Genomic DNA, 22,952 nt, shown 5'->3' on the forward strand with positions numbered 1-22,952 from the left:
GAATCTAGAGCGGAGCCAAGCTTCTGCAGGGAACTGAACCTAGGGCTATATGCATAATAAGCAAGCACTCTACTACTGGATTACAACCCACACCCCATTTTTTAAATTTTGTTATGAAACAGGGTCTCACTAAGTTCCCCCAGGCTTACCTGAAACTTGCTATCTTTTTGCCGCAGCCTCCTGAGTACCTGGTATTGTGGGCATCAGCCATTGCACCAGGTTTGCAGGGAGTTTTAGTAGCCTCCAGAAAATTACCATATTATACACATGACTCACCTATAGTACAATGATGCATACAGCATCTCTCACAAGTTAATGGTTTATTATCATGGTAGTATAATAATAGTCATAAATGTTTGGAATATAACTGATAGGTAGAAAACATAAAAGTTGACAAAATATTATTGAAACTTTTACTTATTTTTTCAATAAGTACAACTTTTACCCAAACTTTTCCAGTGATAGTTGGTATTTTAAAAGTAGTACAGTGCTTTGATAAAGGATTGATTTTTTAAGTTCTGGCTTTCAGGTATTTTTAAGAATAACTTTATCACACTAAACTTATATATATACTTTTTCATAAAACTGAAGTTTTCATTGAATATTTTATAATCATTTTTAAAAGAAAATGCCTTTAAGTCCCTGATAGCCTAGTGATCCCAAAATGAAACCTTGTATTTATTTACACAATAAATACTTTACTGCCCAGAGCATATAGAGAGCAAAGAGCTTTGTATATGTTATTGATTTAGAAGGTAAAATTTGTTGTATGAATAAGTCAAATGAAACAAGATTGGAAAGATCCTCCTAAAATAATATTTTGAAATATTCAAATGAGATGAAAATATGAGACAAATTTCATATAAATCTAGTGAAAATTTTTGATAGCTTATGTCACCAACAGTAATTTTTTATGCTTTCACACATAATCAAGTGTAGTTCTAAACTCATCTTTGATTTGAATCTTATTTCCATTCAGTTAGTGTGGGTGCAACACAACACATCTGTGTTATGTTGGTGAATAAAATGCATGCTGCGCACACAGGGTGGCTTCTTACAAAATTTTTAGCAGAGTTACAAACCAGCTGAGTGCATAATATAGACATCAAAATAACCTTATCATACACAAGAATGTGTGGATTTTGCAAAAGAAGTAACAGGCATATTGATAATCAAGTTATGAACAAATGGGAAATTGTCATATTTTTTCTTTTTCTTTTCTTTTTTTCTTCCTGGACTCCTTTTAATGTAGAACTATTTATTTTGTAATTGTTTCAGTACCTTTGCCACAGGGGAACTTAAGACAGAGGAAGCAAACAGAAACAAATTAGAATGTCTTACCTTGTTCCTCCTTTTTTAGCATAAGTAGGAAGCTGATGATTACATTTTCTTCTTCCACCTAAAAAGAGAGAATGTAAAATCAATGAGACAAATTTTATTCATATGAAGTTGTAAAAAACATCAACCTGATTAAAGTAGATGGAATACTAATCTAACCCAGTCAATTCTAACATCTATTGTAATTATGCATGTATAACAAGGTGTGTTGCCATACACCTGTAATTTCAGCTACTTAGGAGTGTGTGGCCAGAGGACCGTAGGTTCTAAGCCAGCCTGGGCAACAGCTGCAACCTGCCTCAATAAATAAATAAATAAAGCATGTATAGAAAGCAGAAAATGAGAGATAATATGCAAACATCAAAGGTCAATTAAAATTTGCCTATCAGTAAAATTTAAAATTGGGTTATTAGCATATACATTTACAAAGCCTAGTTATTATTTATAGTGACTAATATTTATTCCCAAGTTTTAGGCACTGTTCAAAGTGTTTTGCATGTATCAGTTTATGAATATTCACATGAGTCCTAGGAGGTTAGGTACTTATATAATCCCAGTTTTACAGATGAGAAACTTTCCCATGTGGGTCATCCCAGATTCAGTTCCAGAGAATTGGATTCCAGAACTCTTCATTAGAGACCCATAAGTTGGTCATTTGAAAACATTAGTTCTAAATCTACTCAGGCAGAGATGCTGAGTCTTTAAGCTGATTCATCTGTTTTTTCATGGAGCAAAGAAGCCTTGTAATTTTGGTACCTTGGTACCATAATTACTATGGTATCATCCATCTGACTACTAGAACTTCCTAGAGGACCTGCTACTCCTACCATTCCCTGCCAAATCTGAATTCTACTACATCAAAACAAGTTCTAATCAAATTGGAATTTACCATAAACTCATACATGTTTTAATTTTACTATTTACCACTTTCCACAGGAGTGGATTAATTAGTTCCCCTAAACATGCCCCAGTTGGATTATGAGTTTTTCCCTTGAAATACTCTGAGATTATTTCCTTCTGAGAGAAAAGAATAAAAACTAAGTTGAAAACTGTCTTTATTTGCATAAATTCAATTTTTATTTTTAATTCAATAACTCCAATTTGCATCACAGAATAACAGTAATCATGTCCATTTTTGTTTTATTATCCTCACTTAAAGTTAATAAATTTCTAAGTCAGCAAGCCTCTGGTACTAGCTAGTTATTTCAATGGCACAAAAATTAAATGTGACTTCTTAAAGTTTCTGTTTTTCTTAGACAACATTGAAAAAAAATATTCACTCACTAGCTGAAGAACAAGGGAGCAGACTTTATTCAAGATTATCAGTATAGGTATAGAAACCATTGTAATGGAGTTTTGCAGTAGGAGAGAGAGATTGAGCTCCACTCTAAATACAACAAGGAGAAGTGGGAATTTATAGCCAAGGTATAGGATAGGCCTTAGTAAGAGAAAAACTACTGAACAGAAACTTCAGGGGTAGTTGAAGATTGTGTCAATGTTAAGTTAGGGTCGTCAGATATCTCCTGAGAAACAATGGGAGATAAGATGTGATCATTTGAAGATGAAGGATTCTAGACAGATTCTTACTAAAAATGGACAAGACAAGGAAAGGCACAGAAATAAAAGAATCAAGACCTAGTCTGAAAATTAAGAGAATCATGATCAAAGTTTGATCAAGGAGATCATCTTTGCCTGTGCTGGTTAAACACTTTGGCAGAATAGGATCTAGTGGGAAAGGAAGCTTTAACTTCTTATTTTTCCAACCTGGTTGTGTAGCTCAGTGATAGAGCACTTATCTAGCATGTGAGAGCTCCTGATTTGCATCCCAGTACAGGATAGCAAAAAAACCCTTGATATTATGAGTACTCATGTTCAAAGCAAATGACCACCCCATGGGCTTTAATCAACTTTACTGCATTATGTTATACTGCAGGTGCTACCATTTCTGTGGGTTCTTAAACTCTCTATCAGGAGAATCAGGCTGAGGCATAGTAATACAGAAACAAGGCTCTTTATTCTTATGATCTAGAACAAGGGAGACAGTACGTGGGGGACAGAAACCCCAAGCTAACTGAATTAAGAAGCAAGTAGTGAAAAAGCATTTTTGTGTTTCTAAGGTAGGCAGGGACCTGATCTCTCAACATCACTTCATACAGAAGGAGAGCTTCACCTACATCTGTGTTCTCCTCATCATGGGTCTCCACTTGAAGCATGTCTCATTTTCATCTTAGATCTCCTTCTCAGAGTGTGTTTTTTACTATGTGAATGAGTAAAGATTAAAAATAAGCTGTTTTAGCATCTAATGTGTGCATGCACTTGCCCCTTATAACTCAGAAACAGCCAGATGCAACCGCATCTGTAATCCCAACAGTTTAGGAGGCTGAGACAGGAGATCACAAATTCAAGGCCAGCCCTAAGCAGTTTAGCAAGACCCTGTCTCAAGATAAAAATGAAAAGGGCTGGGAATGTAGTGCAGTAGTAAATTGCCCCTGGGCTTAATACCCAGTACCCCCCAAAAATGGGGACTGGGGAAGTGACCCAGTGGTTAAGCCCCCTGGGTTCAATCCCAGGTGCCAAAAATGAAAAGAAAACAACAACAACAACAACAACAAAAACACCTCAGGAAACAATCTCATCCCCACATCAATCTGAAAGACACAAGATGAATACCTGGTAAAGTCAAACAAGTATGGGTCTTTATTTCTTAGATTAACTGACAATTTGTTTGATTTTTATTTTCTTTGTCCCTTATTTCCTGGTATATTTGCTGCCTCTGCTAACCCTGTAAGAATCTTTCTCCCAAGCAGCCACCATACTGTTTGACAACAAAGATGCTCTTAGTGTGACTGTTGTTCTATAGTGAGCATTCCAACCGTTTAACCATGCTAATGCTCAGGAGTTTCTTCATGTCTTCCCAAGCGCTGTGTCAGCATCTATTGATTTACACTTAGAATACCTTAATTAAACAGAATGGACAAATAATCAGGATTTAAAGGAATGTGCTCTAAGGAAAAAGGATTAAATATAATTTGGTATAAGAAACAATTGCTTATTCTAACTTAAATAAAACTTGTGTCATGCAAACCTTTCCAGTATATGGTTCATTTTATTTTATAAAAATAAGAACAGGTAGACATAATGCCTTGTCTCATTCTGTGTTTGCTTGCTCATGGAGAAACAAATGCACTAGAACAAAATTTTTAAGTTGTGATGAACATTTTATGAATATGAACAAAATTAGAGATTTCCTTTATGTGATTTAAGCAGACTTAAAAGTAATTCTTAAAAATATAAACAATATATTTCTCCCCTAACTCTGTTTCTTAGAATTAGGTAGAGAATTTGTATTGAAGAATGAATTTAAATATGTGATGAATATAGCAATAATCTGCTTGCGAAGATGTACCCCAAATGCCTGTTGTTGTTTTATAATTCATTTGATTGGCTAATATGACATTCCATAGGTAGAATAAAATCTGGCATCTTTTCACAGGTAGAATAAAGATAAGCTGGCATTTATTTTTTTAATTAATTTATTTATTCTAATTAGGCATATATGATAGCAGAATGCATTTTGATTCATTGTACCCAGTTTTTTTAGTTGTATACTATGTAGAGTCCCACCATTTATGTCTTCATGCATGTACTTAGGGTAATGATGTTCATCTCATTCCACCATCTTTCCTGCCCCAAGCCCCCTCCCCTTTGCCCAATCTAATTTCCTCATTCTTTCCATGCCCCTCCCCCCACTCATTATGGGTCAGCATCCACTTATCAGAGAGAACATGGGGCATTTGGGTTTTGGGGATTGGTTTACTTTGCTTAGCATGATATTCTCCAACTCCATCCATTTACATCATTTTATTCTCTTTTAATGCTGAGTAATATTCCATTGTGTATATATACCACAATTTCTTTATCTACTCATCTATTGAAGGGCATCTAGGTTGCTTCCACAGTTTAGCTATTATGAATTGAGCTGCTATAAACATTGATGTGGCTGAGTTACTGTAGAAGGCTGATTTTTAGTCCTTTGGGTATAGAGTGAGGAGTGGGATAGCTGGGTCAAATGATGGTTCCATTCCAACATTTCTAAGGAATCTCCATACTGGATATATCAGCCACCATTTTAACAAAGGCCATTATAATGAATGGGGTCTAAGAGCAGGGATCCTATCTGTATTGGTCACCTTTTGAACAACAGTATTTAATTTGGATCCTTGTTGTTTTAGTCACCTTTTTTTGCTACTGTAATTTAAAGACCTGACCAGAATTATTATAGAGGAGGAAGAGTTTATTTAGGGACTCAAGGTTTCAGAGTTCTCAATCCATAGAAGACCAGCTCTATTCCTCAGGGCTTGAGGTAAAGCTGAACATCATGGTAGGGAAGATACTCAATGATGATGAGAGACCTGAGAGAAAGTCTCTACTTACCAGTTACAAAATATATACCCCAAAGTCACACCTCCAATGCCCACCTGCTCCAGCCACACCCCATCTGCCTTCAGTTACCACTCAGTTAATCCCTATGGGGGGGGTTAATTCACTGATTGGATTAAGGTTCTCATAACTCAATCATTTCTCCTCTAAACCTTCTTGCATTGTCTCACACATGAGCTTTTGGGGGACACCCTCACATCCAAACCATAACATTTGTACTTTGTAGAATTGAATCAACTAATATTAGTTAAATTAATAAAATCTATTATAGAATGAACTGCAGGAAAACAAGACTCAGAAATGGTTTCAGGTGTAAAACTAAATTATTAGTAACTGGCTTATTTGTAGGGACACTTTACATAGCAAGTGTAGTTTTAGAGATAAAAGGATTATCCACTCATTAGGTTGGGATATCTGTTTCTAGATTAATGTTAAAAGATAATTTTTTTTCAAAAAAGAGGGCATAATCACAACTTTCACAAAAATATAAAATATACATATATTTAATATTTTAGTAACTCCCAGTAAAATAATGAGAGACACAGTAAGATGTTACAATGGTTCAAAAGAGAATTCAACTGAATGATAGATGACTAATACAGAAATAGGTGGCTAGATTAGATAGGTAGGTAGGTAGATTAAATAGGTAAAATGAATTTACAAATAGGTGAAAATTGATTGTTTAGAAATCCATTGCATACACCATAGTCCCCATGAATACAGGTGACCCACGTATGCTAGACAACAACTTGCTTAACAATAATTTGCCAATAGAGCTGGACATGGTGGCATAGGCCTGTAGTCACAGCTATTGAGAGACTGAGGCAGGATTATCACTTGAGCTCAGGATCTCAGGACCAGCCTGGGCAAAATAGGGAAATTCCATCTCAAAAACAAAAGCAAAGACAACAAAACAGCAGTAATTCCTTGGTCCTCTTTAAAGTCTCTCCTAGTTTTCTATCAATTTCAACCAGGCAAAGGATATTCAGAACATTTTAGAAACAAAAGACCTGCTCTCTACACAGAAGAAAATGGTAATTAGCAAACAGAATGAGGAAGCAAAACTGAAGGATATCACATAATTTTTTAAATTTCTGACTAAGAAGGGAGGATTTGATTCAGAATTATAATGCATTGTTAAATGAGATGATAATCTGATGATGTATAGGAAATAAGATCACTATGCAAGTATTGTTGATTTTCATGCTATAAAATAACTTATTAAATGTGTTCCTTATAATGATATTTCATATAAAAATTCATTATTCTCCCAGAATTTAGGGAATAGACCGAGAAGGGGAATAGCTGGGTCAAAAGGTGGTTCCATTCCCAGCTTTCCAAGAAATCTCCATACTGCTTTCCAAATTGGCTGCACCAATTTGCAGTCCCACCAGCAATGAACAAGAGTGGCCTTTTCCCCTCATCCTCTCCAGCACTTATTGTTGTTTGACTTCCTAATAGCTGCCAATCTTACTGGAGTGAGATGGTATCTTAGGGTAGTTTTGATTTGCATTTCTCTGACTGCTAGCGATGGTGAGCATTTTTTCATGTACTTATTGATTGATTGTATGTCCTCCTCTGAGAAGTGTCTGTTCAGGTCCTTGGCCCATTTATTGATTGGGTTATTTGTTATCTTATTGTCTAACTTTTTGAGTTCTTTGTATATTCTGGTTATTAGGGCTCTATCTGAAGTGTGTGGATTAAAGATTTGTTCCCAGGATGTAGGCTCCCTGTTTATCTCTCTTATTGTTTCTTTTGCTGAGAAAAAACTTTTTAGTTTGAGTAAGTCCCATTTGTTGATTCTAGTTGTTAACTCTTGCGCTATGGGTGTCCTATTGAGGAATTTGGGGCCCAATCCCACAGTATGTAGATCATAATCAACTTTTTCTTCTATCAGATGCCGTGTCTCTGATTTAATATCAAGCTTCTTGATCCATTTTGAGTTAACTTTTGTGCATAGCGAGAGATAGGGATTCAGATTCATTTTGATGCAAATGGATTTCCAGTTTTCCCAGCACCATTTGTTGAAGATGCTATCCTTCCTCCATTGCATGCTTTTAGCCCCTTTATCAAATATAAGATAGTTTAGTTTTGTGGATTGGTTACTGTGTCCTCTATTCTGTACCATTGGTCCACCCGCCTGTTTTGGTACCAGTACCATGCTCTCCCAGAATTTCTTTTAACAAATACTAACTTTTTTTAGGATTTTTAATTTAAAATTTCCACTGCTCATGTTAATGCAGAATCAGATCATAGTTAAGGAAAACTGGCTTGCTCAGTGCTTAATATGGCAAGATTCAAATTACACTCCCCTTTCTCAATTTTCTCTACCCCCATCTCAGATTAATTGGAATAAATTACAAACATGACTTCCTAAAAATGTTCAAAAGACTATGCCCTACATTTTTCTTTACTTAAAATGATACAAAAATACAGCAATAATGATTGTATCATTAACAGTTATGGTTTCAATACATTCAATTTACACTTGAAAATTGGTCTATCTGTACAGAAGCAATAATTCATAAGTACAGGCCTAAATACAAGAAGAAAATAGGGGAAGATTTTTGGGTTTTTCCTTAGAGAAAGCTCTTAGATAATTGTATTATGGTTGTTATTGATGTTTGTAAATGTAGTGGTTTGTTTGGAAATTAATCGTTTTTCTTAATTAAATCCTTGAGATATTTAGGGATAATAAGTAAAGGATATTGAATTTTCATTTCTTTTAATGATTTTCCCCAAAAATATTAGAGAAATAATAAGTTCTCTGTCAAGACCCTTGTTGTACAATGTACTTGATAGAATAAATTTCTTGTGATTAAAGTAGCACGGTTTTGTTTTTGTTTTGTTTAGTTTTGGTCACTTGGTAAAGCTATATCAACATGTGCATTAAAACAGAATTTTGTATTCAAAGATACATTTGAAAACAAATCATCCAAACACCAATAATACAAAAACTGAAAACAAAATCTTTCTTAATCTATATTTTAATAGTTTGGGATTTAGGGGACTAAATTCAGGATTTTTTAAAAGGTCTGAGCTTAAAATATTTTATATGATCATTAAAGCAATTCACTGCATGTATCTGGTTTAGTGGAAATATAAATTTTCATGACTTCTAGTAAATATTTTAAGGAGGAGTATTTACAAATTAAGCACTTCAGTGTTCTGAAATTGGTTCAAAGCAATGACCCTACAACTGTTACTATGTTGATTTTTGTTTTTTACCCCACAAAGAACTGGACTGAGATCACCAGCTTATTTTTGCAGGCAAAAAGAAAGATATTAAAAGATAAAAAAAAATACTGCACCTTTGTTTACAGTATTATGCATAACCTGTATTCATATGTAAAACTCAGCACGTTTCAAGTGAACTAGATTGTTTTTGAAGGGGCCAGGAAAGGATGTCCATTACCTTGACTTGACATATAAAATATAAATGTTTAACTTAATTAAAATAATGTGATTTTTCTTTATTAAAGTTATCTTGGCTTTTATCTTATTAAACTTTAAAAATAAATATATTCATACTCTTTTAAACCCCTCACAGTTTTTCTATCCAGTGAAGTTTTAAAAATAATGATTAAAACCCATTGAAAAAATTTTTGAGCACAAAACACAAATTGATTTTGACTCTAGAATGGGTTCTTTCTTTGAAGATATAGTTGGAATAGATTTTGCATGTAAATTTAATTTGTAATGAAAGACAAGTACAATGTAAAGTAAATGAGTCTCTCACAGAGCTCTTTTGGTACATATTTCAGTACTGTGCTTACCACTCAAAATTAATCATTTTATGAAATTTTTATAATTTCAGTTGCTAAGGAATGATAAATAATAGTTCTTTATTTTGGCAGAGATTAATAATACAAGCTAAAAAATCATTTTTAGTGTAGAATGTAAATTAAACACTAAAACACTATCTCTGACAAGTATCATGTGGATCTATTTTCAGAAAAACTATTTGAACATTTTAAGAGAGGGAAAAAAAAAAAAAAAAAAAAAACCCTGAATGACAGCTATCTCATCTAAAGGAGGAGAAAAAAAATTAGAAAAAGAGAAGAGAGTCACAAAGTGAAAAGAATCAAACTACCATTGGGAAAAAAAATTAAAAAATAGTTATTTCAAGTACTAATCATCAACCTTATGATTTCTGATCTAAATGCTATGCCTATTTTATATTTAAAAAATAGTCTTCTTAAAATTTTATTGATTTTAGGCCATGGTCATTATCTTTTGACCTGAAATATTTGTGTTGGGAATATCAACCAATTGGCACCTATCCCCTTTTAAAGGTTAAAAAAAGAAAAAAGAAAAAGAAAGATGACTATTATATTGTAATACTTTGTTCTCTCTCTCCTCCTCTTTCTATTTTTTTTTTGTTTTGTTTTTTGTTTTTTGTTTTCATTTTTGGATGGTTGGTGATTTGTTTGCTTCTCCTGGTTCCTGTTGATCAGTGGTGTTTGGCCAGTTTGTATTTTTCCAGACATCACTCCACGATGTTGTTGAGGTGTTTGATGGGCCAACTCAGCAATCTTCTCTGTTATCTTCCCTCTCAGGATCCCATTCAGGTATCCTTTAATAGAACTGCCATGCATCAGCTATTGATTAAAGACTGACTTTGATTAGTATTATAGAGAAAGCTGAGATTTATATCATCCATATTACAAATGAAGTAAACTGAAAATAGAATCATATATATATATATATTTTAAGAATAGAAACACAACTTGACAGTAATACAGAAACTTGAGAAAAATATAATCGACTATTTTCTGGGATTGTAATCAAGTAAATATATTTAATCACAATATGTGGTGCTTAATGTAATATAAAATATTTAAACATTCTTTGAAGAATGAGTTAGTCTGTATCAAAATGTAATTAAAGCCTTCTGATAAAAAGATAGCAACTGAAGCTTTACCCAAAGAAAATATATTGTTAGTGGTAGGATAGTTTAAAGCAATTTAATAGAACATAGATTGAAATTTTCAAGTGACAGTGTAAAATAATATAATTTGTTAGGTTTACTGAATGAAAATTATTTATGATATCTTAGTGTTTGTTTTGTTGAGTAGGAGAATCACTTCCACTGAGTTCAGGTAATCAGATCACAATTCGATTTACTTCAGTTGGACCAATAACAGCTAAGGGATTTCACTTTGTTTATCAAGGTAAGTGCCCTGTAGTCTAGAAACACACTAAGGATTGATATCAATTTCCATGCTGTGTTCCAAGCTATTGAACGATGTGATACTCATAACCATATAGGAGGGATAAATGATTTTTTTTAAGTAGTTTTACCCTGTTCCCCATATTCCCCACTTCACTACAAGGACATTGTCACTTTTACCAAAGTAAAAAAGAAATATTGCTTCCATTATCATTCTCCATTTAAATGTCTGATTTTCCTTCCCTCCCAGAATACTGTTTTCAAAACATCTCTGTTTTTCTGTTAATTGTTCACTCTCTATATTTTCTATTTTCCTTGTAGTCTAGCACATTAAATTTAAAATGTACAAATTTTTGTCCTGATATATTTAGACATGCTAAGAAAATCATGACTGTATTCTAAAATTATACTTTCTCATTCTCTCAAGAGAATTGAAACTTTCCTTATGATTTATAAAGATTTTGCACAATTAGAATTTCATTTAGACAGCTTTTTCTTGCCTTATATAAACAATTTTCCATGTTGTCATTAAACTAAATTAAAGGCTATCATTTGAAATATTTTGTTTGAATTATGTATGATCATATAGGAGTTATTCTCAAATGTACCTTGAACTTTATTCCTGATAAATTTTATAAACATTTATTATTTGTTGTTCTTATTAAACTTCTATCCACCTTATCAATAGGCTATATTATTGTTTTATTTTTAATCATAGTTCCCATGTAAACAACTTGTAGTATTATGAGTTTAACAAGGCACTATAAAAATTCAGTTATCATTACTCAAGTTACATAAGAGAAATTGATCTACTTGAAATTCATTGTATCATTTCTTTGGACTGTTGTCAATCTCTTTAATCACATTCGTATGTGTTTTAAAAAGAAAAAACATCCTGTTATCATTCTTTTTTACTGATTTTTAAAAAGGCACAGATGAAAGATATAAAGTCTAAAACCAATTTCAAATTTCATATTTATGATTATTGACATAAAACCTTCTATTGTTGTTAATCTGTCTAACTTATATATTGAATGTAATTATTGTCTTCATCAATAACAAACAAGTTTTGAAAACAAAGTTTGTAAACATGCTATAATAAATAAAATGCATCTAGAAATTTATGTTCTTACAGAAAATATGCTGAAAAAATTTGTACTAAAAAACTACTTCATGTAAACTGACACATACTTTTTGAATTTGATATCCTAAGTTAAAAAAAACCTCAATTTTAATGACATAAATTTCAATACCTAAAATTGCTTTATTGTATTAATAAGAATTTGCTAAAAAATATAAAAAATAATTGATGTTGTTTAAAGTATCAAAAGAAAAACTTTTAGAACAAAAATCTTGATGACAATGACAATATTCATTTTAAATTGTATTTTATTTTGTGTGGAATTTAAAACTTAGAAATATATTCAAGTTGTTAATTCAAGTTCTGACAAAAATGGATTTCTTTTAAACTGTTTAAATAGTAACATTTTGAAATTTGTCTAATACATGTGAAATTAAAACCAACAATTATCTCTACACAGCTGTTCCTAGAACAAGTTCTACACAATGCAGTTCTGTTCCTGAACCAAGATTCGGAAGAAGAATTGGCAATGAATTTGCAGTGGGTTCCTTGGTTCTTTTTGAATGTAATCCAGGATATATTCTCCATGGATCCATAGCAATTAGGTGTGATACAGTGCCCAATTCTTTGGCCCAGTGGAATGATTCTTTACCTACCTGTATTGGTGAGTGTATTAATTTACATTAATATTGTTCTATGATTGTACATAATGTTTTACCAAGTTTTTCAATTATTTCTTACATTAGCAGATAAAATTGCATGCATTTATTATGTACAACATGATGTTTTGAAGTATACAAGTTTCATATTTTTCTGATTATTGGTATAACTGAACTTTTTTTATACACCTCTTGGCCATTTGTATATCTTCTTTTAAGAAATGCCGATTTAGATATAGTACCCATTTTTTATTGAATTATTTTATTTTTTGATTTTTGCTATTCAGTTTTGTGAGTTTTTTGTATATTCTGGATACTAACCCCTTATCCTATGTAAAATTTACAAATATTTTCTTTTATTCATATGATGATTATTTCCTGAGCAGACACTTTTTAGTTTGATGTAATCCCATCTGTCTTTGTTCTTTTTGCTCAAGATGCTTAGGTTATTTGTATATTTTTGTTTTCACACAAATTTGGGGAAACAATCCTAAAAGAAGATTAAAATCAATCTACGGGGCTGGGGATGTGGCGCGCTCGCCTGGCATGCGTGTGGCCCGGGTTCGATCCTCAGCACCACATACAAACGAAGATGTTGTGTCTGCCGAGAACTAAGAAAAAATAAATAAATGTTAAAATTCTCTCTCTCTGTCCTCCTCTCTCTCACTCTCTCTCTTTAAAAAAAAAAATCAATCTATGTATTGGTTTGTGTAGTATGAATATTTTTAATAGAATTCATTCTTCTAATCTCTGTACATAGCAAATCTTTTCATTTTCCTGTGTCATTGATGTAGGACAGATGAGGCTGGACACCTGAGAAATTTTCAGGAAGCAGGTTTATTTAAGCTGCAGTGGTCCACAGGTGCTAATGCATAAAAATCTGAGAACCCCTACGTCTGGAAATTTTTTTAGATTTATACTCAGTGGGGTGGTTACATGACAGTTACTCTTTGTCCCATATTTTCAGCCAGACAAAGATTTCACAAGTTTTTACCAAGGAAAACAGAAATAAAAATTTTGCATAGCAACGAGCTTGATCAGCAGACTCAACTTTTACATGAAAGATTCACCAAGCCTTTATAACAAAGAGGAAGTTTCAAACCACTATGAGCTCTCTGCAGAAATCTTGCTTACACTCTTTGTAAAGATTTTGTTTACTAGGAGAGAAGCGTATACCTACAGTTATGGTGGGGGTCTCTTTGGTGGTGAGGGGGGTAACCTGGTGGGTGCATCATCATCTTCAATTTCTTTTATCAGTGTTCTATAGTATTCCTTTTAAAAATCTTCTACTTGGGTTAAGTTTATTCCCAGGTTCTTTCTTAGGGATATTGTAAATGGGATTGCTTTATTGCTTTAGATTTTGCTTCTAGAATAGAGCAACATTACTGACTTTTGTGTGTTGACTTTGTATCTTACATCTTTGCAGATTTGTTTATTAGTTCAAACAGGTTTTCTGTAAGGTCTTTGGGATTTTCTAAATATAAGATCATGTTATATGCAATAACAATTTGACTACCTCTTTTCCAATTTGAGAGCTCTTTTTTTCTTTCTCTTGTCTGATTTTTGGCTAGAACTTTTAGTACTGTCTTGAATAAAAGTGAAGTGTGCATGTTTGATTTCTTCCATATCTTAGAGAAAGCCTGTAACTTTTACCCATTCAATATTTTAAATATCATTGGAAAAAGTCTATAGATTCTTCTAGTTAGTGTTCAAAGAACTTCATAGGCAAAGATTTCCAACCTCCACCACACAAGCTTTGAGCCACAGGTATCTAAGCAAAACTCAAGAGGTTGAGGGAAAGAGTTATCATTACAATGATAGAATGTTGTTTTAACAACCTAAGGTCAACACTGGGTCAACCTGGCCTGGCTGACAGGTTCTAATTGGAACTTGTTTTACAGTATTTATGGTTGATGGGCTCTGATCTTAGTCTTCTGTCTTTCCCAGGACTCCATTCAGTGACAATTGTGAGTTTTATAGTTGCACTGTTTTTTTCTTAGGTCATTGTCTAGTTAGCATTGTTTTTTCAGGGTTTTACTTAATAGGGTTAACCTTGCCCCTTGGTTTTGAATCCCTTAGTTTATCTATCTTCCCCCTATTGTAAAATGTATAGTTCATAGAGCTGAGGTTAGGCAGATTAGTTTTGATTTAGCTGTCTTGTCAGACCTTGTATCAATGAGCATGGCTGTTGATTAACTGATTGGCTCAGACTAAGAATTTATTTTTAATATACATTTTTAGTTATTGGTGGAACTTTATTTTATTCACTTATTTATATGTTGTGCTGAGAATTGAACCCAGTCCCCTACACATGCCAGGCAAGTGCTTTTAAAATTGAGCAACAACACCAGCCCCAAACTAAGTATTTTCTTAAATCCCTAAACCATTTCTCATGTATAATTGCTACCTAACAACCTTAAAGTTGTTGTACGTAAAAGTTACTCTTCACAGAATATTTTTTGTGTTGCATTAGCTTTGTCACTCTTTCCAACTCTAGTAATTTTTAATCCCTTGACTTAAATACTTTTATTTGTACTTTAATTTTTAAATTTTTTTTATTTCTTACATACATGACAATAGTGGAGTGCATTACATTCATAATTACCGATTCACAGCACAATTTTTTGTAACTCTGTATATAAAGTATGTTCATGTCAAATTATGCCATTACACATGAGCTCTCTTATTTTTTTTGCATTACAATTCTTAATACACCTTTCTAACACAATTTATTATATCTGTTTGTATATAAGGTATGTTGATACCAAATTTACATCTTCATATATGTATTTTGTATAATGATGAATGTCTTTTTCCACTATCTCTTCTCCCTTCCTTTTCCTCCCACCCCTATTCCCTATCTAGAGATAATTTTCCTCCCATGCTCTCCCTCCCTACCCTACTTTGAGTTACCTGCCTTATATCAGAAAACATTCAGCATTTGTTTTTTGGGGATTAGCAAAGTTCACTTAGCATAATTTTCTCTAATGCCATCCATTTCCCTGAAAATGCCATGATCTTATTATTTTTTAGTGCTGAGTAATAGTCCATTGTGTATAAATGCCACATTTTTTTTTTATCCATTCATCCACTGAAGGACATCTAGGTTGACTCCACAGTTTAGCTATTGTGAATTGTGCTACTATAAACATTGATGTGGCTGTGCTATTCCTCTTCTCAGACTATACCCAAAGGACCTAAAAACAGCATATTTGTACTTTAAATTTTTAAAAAAGATTTTGGGAAAATACAATAATTTTCTTTATAAACAGAAATTATTGAAGACTACACCGTTTAGAAGGAATGTGAAATTTCTTTCCATGATTTTATACATGCAATAATAAATATTTTGAAGGAATAATTAAAACAATGAGTATATATTTATGTTGTTTGTTTCTAGTGTTTGCAAGTTTGCCTAATATAAAATAAAAATAAAGTTAAATCAAAACAAGTTTAATTGGCCTTTAAAACATATATTAACCAACCTTTGTACTCTGTTTCTTCTTTTTTTCTGACACTGAAAAACTCAAACATCACATTATCTAAGATAATGTGTCTATGAAAGTATGAAGTATAAGTTAGAAAGATGAAAAATAGAGGAAAGAAAAATTAGCTGGCAAGGTGGAAAGGGGGGGAGTAAAATTCAAGAAAATCTGAACTAGAGGAAAGAAAAAGGAAAATATTTATGAAATGGGAAACCATAAATTTTAAATTATAAACTATTCTTGAAAAAGCTCAAAATTTCTCTTATTCTACATGATTGTTACAAACCCTTTTCATTTGGAAAATGTTTTAATTGGCTGATTTCAATGTTTTTGTCATCAGAAATAATGATCCATGTAACAAAAAGGAGCATTATGTAAATTCAACTAGAAAAGTACCTCAGCAAGTACAGTAGAGCCTGATGGAAAATAAGACTGTGAAAGACTTGAAATATTACCTACTCTGTGGCTGACACTTAGCTTCAAAAGTGAATGCTAGTTACTTTCCACAGTCTAGATGTAGGCTGAACTCACTTCCCACCTTGGGGGCAAAAGATGAGGTGTTTAGGAACCTATAAAATCTGTCAGCAGTCTAGCTGTTTGTAATTCCCTGGACTTTTTGAGAAACCTGTCATTTCATTCCTGAAGGATCTTTAAACGCTGAATGGACTACATTTTATTTTGCATTGGCTGATGTTATGTTCTAAATATTTTTGTTCCTCCAAAATTTATATATTGAAATTTTAAATGTCAAGGTGATAGCCTTAGGAAGTGAGGATTTTGGGACATGACTGGATCATGAACCCTCATGAATAGGACAAGGGCCTTATAAAGAGATCCTACAAAGGTATCTTTTCCCTTCCTCCTTTTGAGGACACAGAAAGAAAATGGCCATCTACAAACCAGGAGATAGGCCCTCAGTAGATGTCAAATCTGCCAGTGCCTTGATTTTAGGCTTCCCAGCCTCTAGTACTAGGAGAAATAAATTTCTGTTTTGTTATGAGTCACTCAGTCTCATAACAGCCTGAATGCACTAAGGCAAAGAAACTGATGCTAGTAGTGGGATGCTGCCATGACAAATACTTGAAAAAGTAAAAATGGCTTTGGAACTGGGTAATGACTATAGGCCTGAAGAGTTTTCAGATGTGTGCTAGAATAAGCCTGCATTGCCCTGAAAGCACAAGAAAGGGTGATTCTGGCAAAGCTTTCTTAAAGCTTCAATTAGAGAATAATAAAATGATCACAAAAAAAAGAATGTTTGTGGAAATACAGACAGTAAAACCTATTTTTGTATCTCAGATGAAAATAAAGGACACAATTTTAGACAATTGAGGAAAGCCTATTCTTGTTATAAACTACAAAAGAATACTAGTGAATTGTACTCATGTTCTAGCACTTTGTAGAAGGGGGAACCCATGAGCAATGAAATTGGATATTTGCCTGTGGAAATATCTAAACAATGTTGGAGGCACAGCTTGACTGCTTTCGATTACCAGCATTCAAATTTGAGAAGATAGAAATGATTTAAATTGTAAATCAAAAATGAAAAAAATCTTAAAAATCCTCAGCCTATCTGAATTAGAAAAGGGAAAGAATGTTCAAGAGACCACTTCAAGGGCAAGGCCAAGCAGTGTAGATAAGGAGTGTCCATCTCAATAGAAGCTAGTAGATATTTATGGCAAATAGCTACTCATTTTGCCCATTCACTGGGCAGATTATACATCTCTCTGAATACAAGCCAGAACCCATTGTCCAAGACAATAGAAGCATGACCCTGAATACATTTCAGAGATCATCACCCTTCCAGAATGCAAGGTCTTGGGGGGCAGCCCTCAAAGGAGGGTCCTCCACTGCCTCACATAGGCTCACAATCCCATACTCTGCTCTTTGTACTCAGTCATAGATCTCTTTAGTCACTCAGGTCTGATAGAGTGTGTGCTATTACCAATATAGCTATAAGAGCATCGTTACAACCATGTATATATGAAAGGTACCCTGGACAACAATCTCTAGAGAGGCACAGACCTGCCCATAGGGTAAAGCCACTGCAGAGAACCTCAACTAAGGCCCAGTGGAGATAGTGGGTAGACTATGACCCCAGGCTAGTAGATCCCACTGGTGTGCAATTCCAGCCAGGAAGAACCTTAGGTGTACAACTTCAACATGTGAGAACTGAGACATTGTTATGCCTAGCAAAGCCATGGGAGCCAATCCACACTACACAGCACCTGCCCAGCAAAGTTGTGGTCCAAAGTAGGACTGTGTCCAAAGTAGGACTTCTGCCTCCCTGTGTCCAGAAGGCAGACCTGTGGTTCCAGAAGCACTACCACAGTCCTAGTGGGATGGACTAGAGGACACAGCATCAACCTTTGAGTTTTTTAGCTTGTTCAAATTCTATGACTCTTTCTTCTCTTCTGTTTCTTAGAATGTCTGTTTTGTACATATGGCATGTGGCATGGTTGTATATTAGAAATATATTACTTGTTTGATTTTATAGGCTTAAAACTGAAGGAAAGTTTATGTCAGGATAAAATACATCCAGTCATCCATCTGATTTATATATTTAGATGAGACTATGAACTTTAGACTTTTGGGTTCAAAAATTAACACTTTTAAGGCTTTTGAGATGGAATGAATATATTTTGCTTATGGGAAGGACATGAATTTGGCGGGTAATGGCAGAATGCTATGATCTGAATATTTGTGTTCCTGCCCCCCACCCCACCCCCCGCAAATTCATATATCAAACTCCCAACCCTTAAGGGGATTTTATTGGGGGGGCGGCTTCTGCAGATAATCAAATTATGAGGTCTGAGCCCTTGTGAATGGGACTAGTGCTCCTATAAAACTGATCCCAGAGAGCTCTACGAAGCAATAAGTGGCTCCTCAGTAGACATGGAATCTGTCAGTGAACCTCCCAGTCTACAGAATTGTGAGAATGAATGTATATTGTCCATAAGGCACCCAATCTATTCTATAGTATTTTATTATAGCAGAAGGAATGAACAAAGACAATTTGAAAGTACATATCCAGAGATAGATAATTGCATAAGATGACTTATATTTGCTGCCAAGATCACATATCTTATACCATAGTTACAATATCCTTCTTTGTGAAAAAGGTGTAAATGTAGAACATTGACCAAAAATCAGAAAGGTATATGGAGTCTATGAAACAATAAATGGAAAAAAGATGATATTGAATGACACTCAGAAAACAGTTCAGTTTAGTTTTTACCAAATGATCCAACTACTAATCTTTATTTTAGATTTAGTAACTATAAATATTTAGCTTGAAAATATATTGAATAAGATGATATATCTTAAAATGTTTTTAAAAAGAAAATTCTTAGTATCTTAAAGATTCACATGAATGTCGAATACAGAGCTGTTTTGGGGTTGATATCAAAGCACTCTCTAATTTGAGTTAAGTTTGAACATCTATTATTTCCATAAAATATTATTTGATTCAAGGCCTTTGAACTTTGTATTCCTTCTGAGAGGAACCTGCATCCCTTAGATGTCTTTTTTTGTCTCCCAGCATCTCCTTGTTCAAGTCTATCCCTTAATATCTTTCTTTTCCATCCTATAAAATATTTTTCTTTATTTTTCTATAAAATAATTTTCTTTCAACCAACCTCCATGTAGTCTGCCTAGTATTACCATTTCTCCTCTACAGTAATCATACAGTACATTATGTGGGTTTTTTCCTTAATCCCTTTTAATTTTCCCACCATTTCCCTGCCACTTATTTTGTTTTTATGCTCAACCAAAAGTGGATCTGATATATAATAGATGTTCAGTGAACATTTGTTCAAAGAGTGGAGTTTAGCAAATAGCTGTGATGATTTCCTGACTACTTGTAGTAGTCTCAACTTAGACAAGACTCCCCCAATCAAAAGTCTTCCTATTTTAATTTCAGTGTTCTACCACATGGTGATGCCCTTGCTCACTTTGCTTACTTAGATTTTTACAAATCTGAACTTTCAAAGTCTTCTGATATCAGTAAGAAAATTATGTAGCTAAAACACAAGAAATATATTTACTTCTGTAGTGGAATTCTATTCAGAAAGAGAACAAATGCTCTGTTTACATATAACAGTTCAGATATAATCTGACAATCTATTTACAGGATTTATAACAATGATTGTTTACTCTGCCTTCACAGTTCAGCAAACAGCTCAGTTAATAGCTTAAGTCAAGTGAGCATCTAATTAAAACCAGAAGAATTCAGCTTTCTACATTCCTCATCATTTTCATCTCAGTTATATTGCTCCAATTTCACAGTTCTTATGACTACTATGGAGACTTTCATTTTTTTTATATCATAGTAAAATGCTCAGTAATTTTGTACACACTGACATACTGAAAAAAAATGTGACTGGAAATCAACTCCATTAGACATGGTCATTAAAGAGTTAAAATGATCAAATATTAAATTAGGAGATCCCAAAATTTAAACAGCTAGTATATAAACAATACCTAATAATCTTGTACAAAGCTGGATTACCAAGCTATTTTTAGGTAAATTATTTTCAAAAATACAATATTTTTATTAAAAAACTAGACGTGGAACAAATATAGAACTGAAAAATAAAATGTGCTTAAGACCAAACTTTATTTTCAAATTTGACCTTTTACACTCCAGAATTCTTAAATTTTCAGTCCCATAACCCTCCTCCCCAGGCTGTCCTGCCTTTGAGACACTGAGATTCAAATACCCCCCTGCAGCCACTAATAGCTTTGACAATATAAGACCTCAGGCATAAGTGCTTCTGTTAGTGGGAGGTCTCCTTTGAAAAACCCTGAAGCCTCCACCTACACTCCTTAGGCAAAAACTCTTTAATTAGCTGTTTATCCCATCACCCTTACCTGGTTCTGTTTTTCAAGTCCTTCTGAGATTCAGAAAGTATTACTTTACTGGAGTGTCTCCATGGCAACATCTGTCTATTTCCTCTCAGAGAGGGAAGGAAATTGATGAAGAAATATGTATAGGATCTTTCCTTGACTCATTTGTCCATCCATCCATTCATCCAAGAAAAAGCTTTTAAATATAGTAATAAATAAAATTATTAGCATTTACACAAAGCTACTATTAAAAATTGTATATTTTATATTATACAATTGTATATTGTACACTTCAACATATAATTGAAATTTCCACTCCACCATGTGGACAGTGTATTTTTCTTTTACAAATAGTAAAATCTTTCTGGTTTAGAGACAAAGTGGAATTAGAGTTTGAACCTAGGTTTCTTGATTCTAAACCCGTTCTCCTGATCCATATGTTATATTCTATAATACTGATCAGAAGGGGAAATTTATCCATGTATCTTTTAAAACTAGTATGTGAATGTTAGTGTTACCGCTGTTGACCGGTGACGAGTTCTTGCTCCCCGATGTTGAAGAATAACACCAAAGAAGCACGCCGAGGCAGGGTCAGAGTAGAGATTAGAAGTTTATTAAAGGACAGAAGAAAAGACTTCTCCTGGAGGAAGAAGGGGACCCAAAAGGTGGAATCCGTGGAAGTGCGGTTGTTTCCCCTTTTTATAGTTCTTTCAGTGATGGAATGTAGGTTGGAAGGCCCCAGGGGTGGGACACAGGTGGGCCAAAGAAGTAGTCTGAGCAGGAAGGACTTCATTATCACTTCTTTGTGATGGGCTCATTAACATTTCTTTGGGATGGGCTGTCTTCAAATCTGTTGGGGGCTGTTCATTAATACTTCCAGGTGGACTTTGGCCTAGGGCCTTTTCGGAACTTCATTAACATTCCATGAGTTGTCCTGTGTTTTCCCTGAGTCATTCCCAGCATGGCCTCCATTTTAGATTTCACTCGGTATTAGACCCGATTTACCTAACTACACTAACTACCTAACTTTAAATCTGGCTTCATTAGGTTAAGTAATATATATGGAAAGTGAAACTCATAAAAGATTCTGTATGTTTTAATGTGTATTTGGAAATGTTTTTATAGTTCTTTGATGTGTTTGGTTAAAAATAAAAATTACTAAAGTAGAATTTGACAAATGTGGCTTCTTTAGAAAATACTGGGAGAAAGTAATGTTGCAGGAATGAGGTAATCTTTAAACCCAAGATAAATGCAGATAGATGCTCAGTTCTATCAAGTATTTATTGAGTGCTTACTAAGTACCAGACTCTCGTCTAGGCACTGATGACATTGTTTTGAATAGGTCTGTAATATCCTTGTTCTTGTGAAGTCTAGATTTTAAAGGGAAACTGAACGCATCAACAAACATAACTCTCTTTTTTCAAGTAGTGGTAAGTGCTATAGAGCCTTTTAGATAATGTAAGGTTTAGAAGACAATCAGGGCATGCTGCTGTTTTATATTGTAAGGGTCCGGCGGAGCACCACACAAGAGACCAGCTTCATGCAATTGCAGGGGGAAGTTTTATTGAACCAGCATGCTCAAGGCTCACTCAGGAAGGGAGAGCAGCCCAGAGCCCAGAGCAGAGGTCAAGCAGAGCTTAAGTACACTTTTTGGAGAGGGTGGGGGGCTTTGCATACATCAGAACAAATCATCTTGAGGCACGGGAAAATTGAACAACAACCCTGAGCCATGATTAGTACATCTATTGGTGGGAGCAGTCTGGGCAGAGGTGATTGGTCACCCCTGAGTGGGGTACACATTTAAACTGATTGGTTTTGTGGCCTGGATGCTTACATCTGAGCTATTTGGAGCCCTTAGCTAATAAACAACCAGGGAATCAATGGAAATATTTACTGGGCAGTTCAGGTATTGTTCTAACAGCTACAGAGAT

General features: G+C 33.9%; 1 protein-coding gene across 5 annotated transcripts in view; it reads left to right on the top strand.

The window, feature by feature from the left end:
• Window positions 1-22,952, top strand: part of Csmd3 (CUB and Sushi multiple domains 3) — a 1,083,924-nt gene that overhangs the window by 913,856 nt on the left and 147,116 nt on the right. For 3 of the 5 annotated variants that reach the window (XM_005316223.4, XM_040293722.2, XM_078016772.1), the window contains 3 exons: window positions 10,236-10,349; window positions 10,857-10,952; window positions 12,493-12,696. In XM_005316223.4, the coding sequence (XP_005316280.1) occupies window positions 10,236-10,349; window positions 10,857-10,952; window positions 12,493-12,696 (414 nt within the window). The remainder of the gene's footprint in view (window positions 1-10,235; window positions 10,350-10,856; window positions 10,953-12,492; window positions 12,697-22,952) is intronic. The other 2 variants (XM_078016771.1, XM_040293724.2) reach the window with 1 other exon arrangement.

This window comes from Ictidomys tridecemlineatus, chromosome 7, assembly GCF_052094955.1.
Source record: "Ictidomys tridecemlineatus isolate mIctTri1 chromosome 7, mIctTri1.hap1, whole genome shotgun sequence".
NCBI classification, from domain to species: domain Eukaryota; kingdom Metazoa; phylum Chordata; class Mammalia; order Rodentia; family Sciuridae; genus Ictidomys; species Ictidomys tridecemlineatus.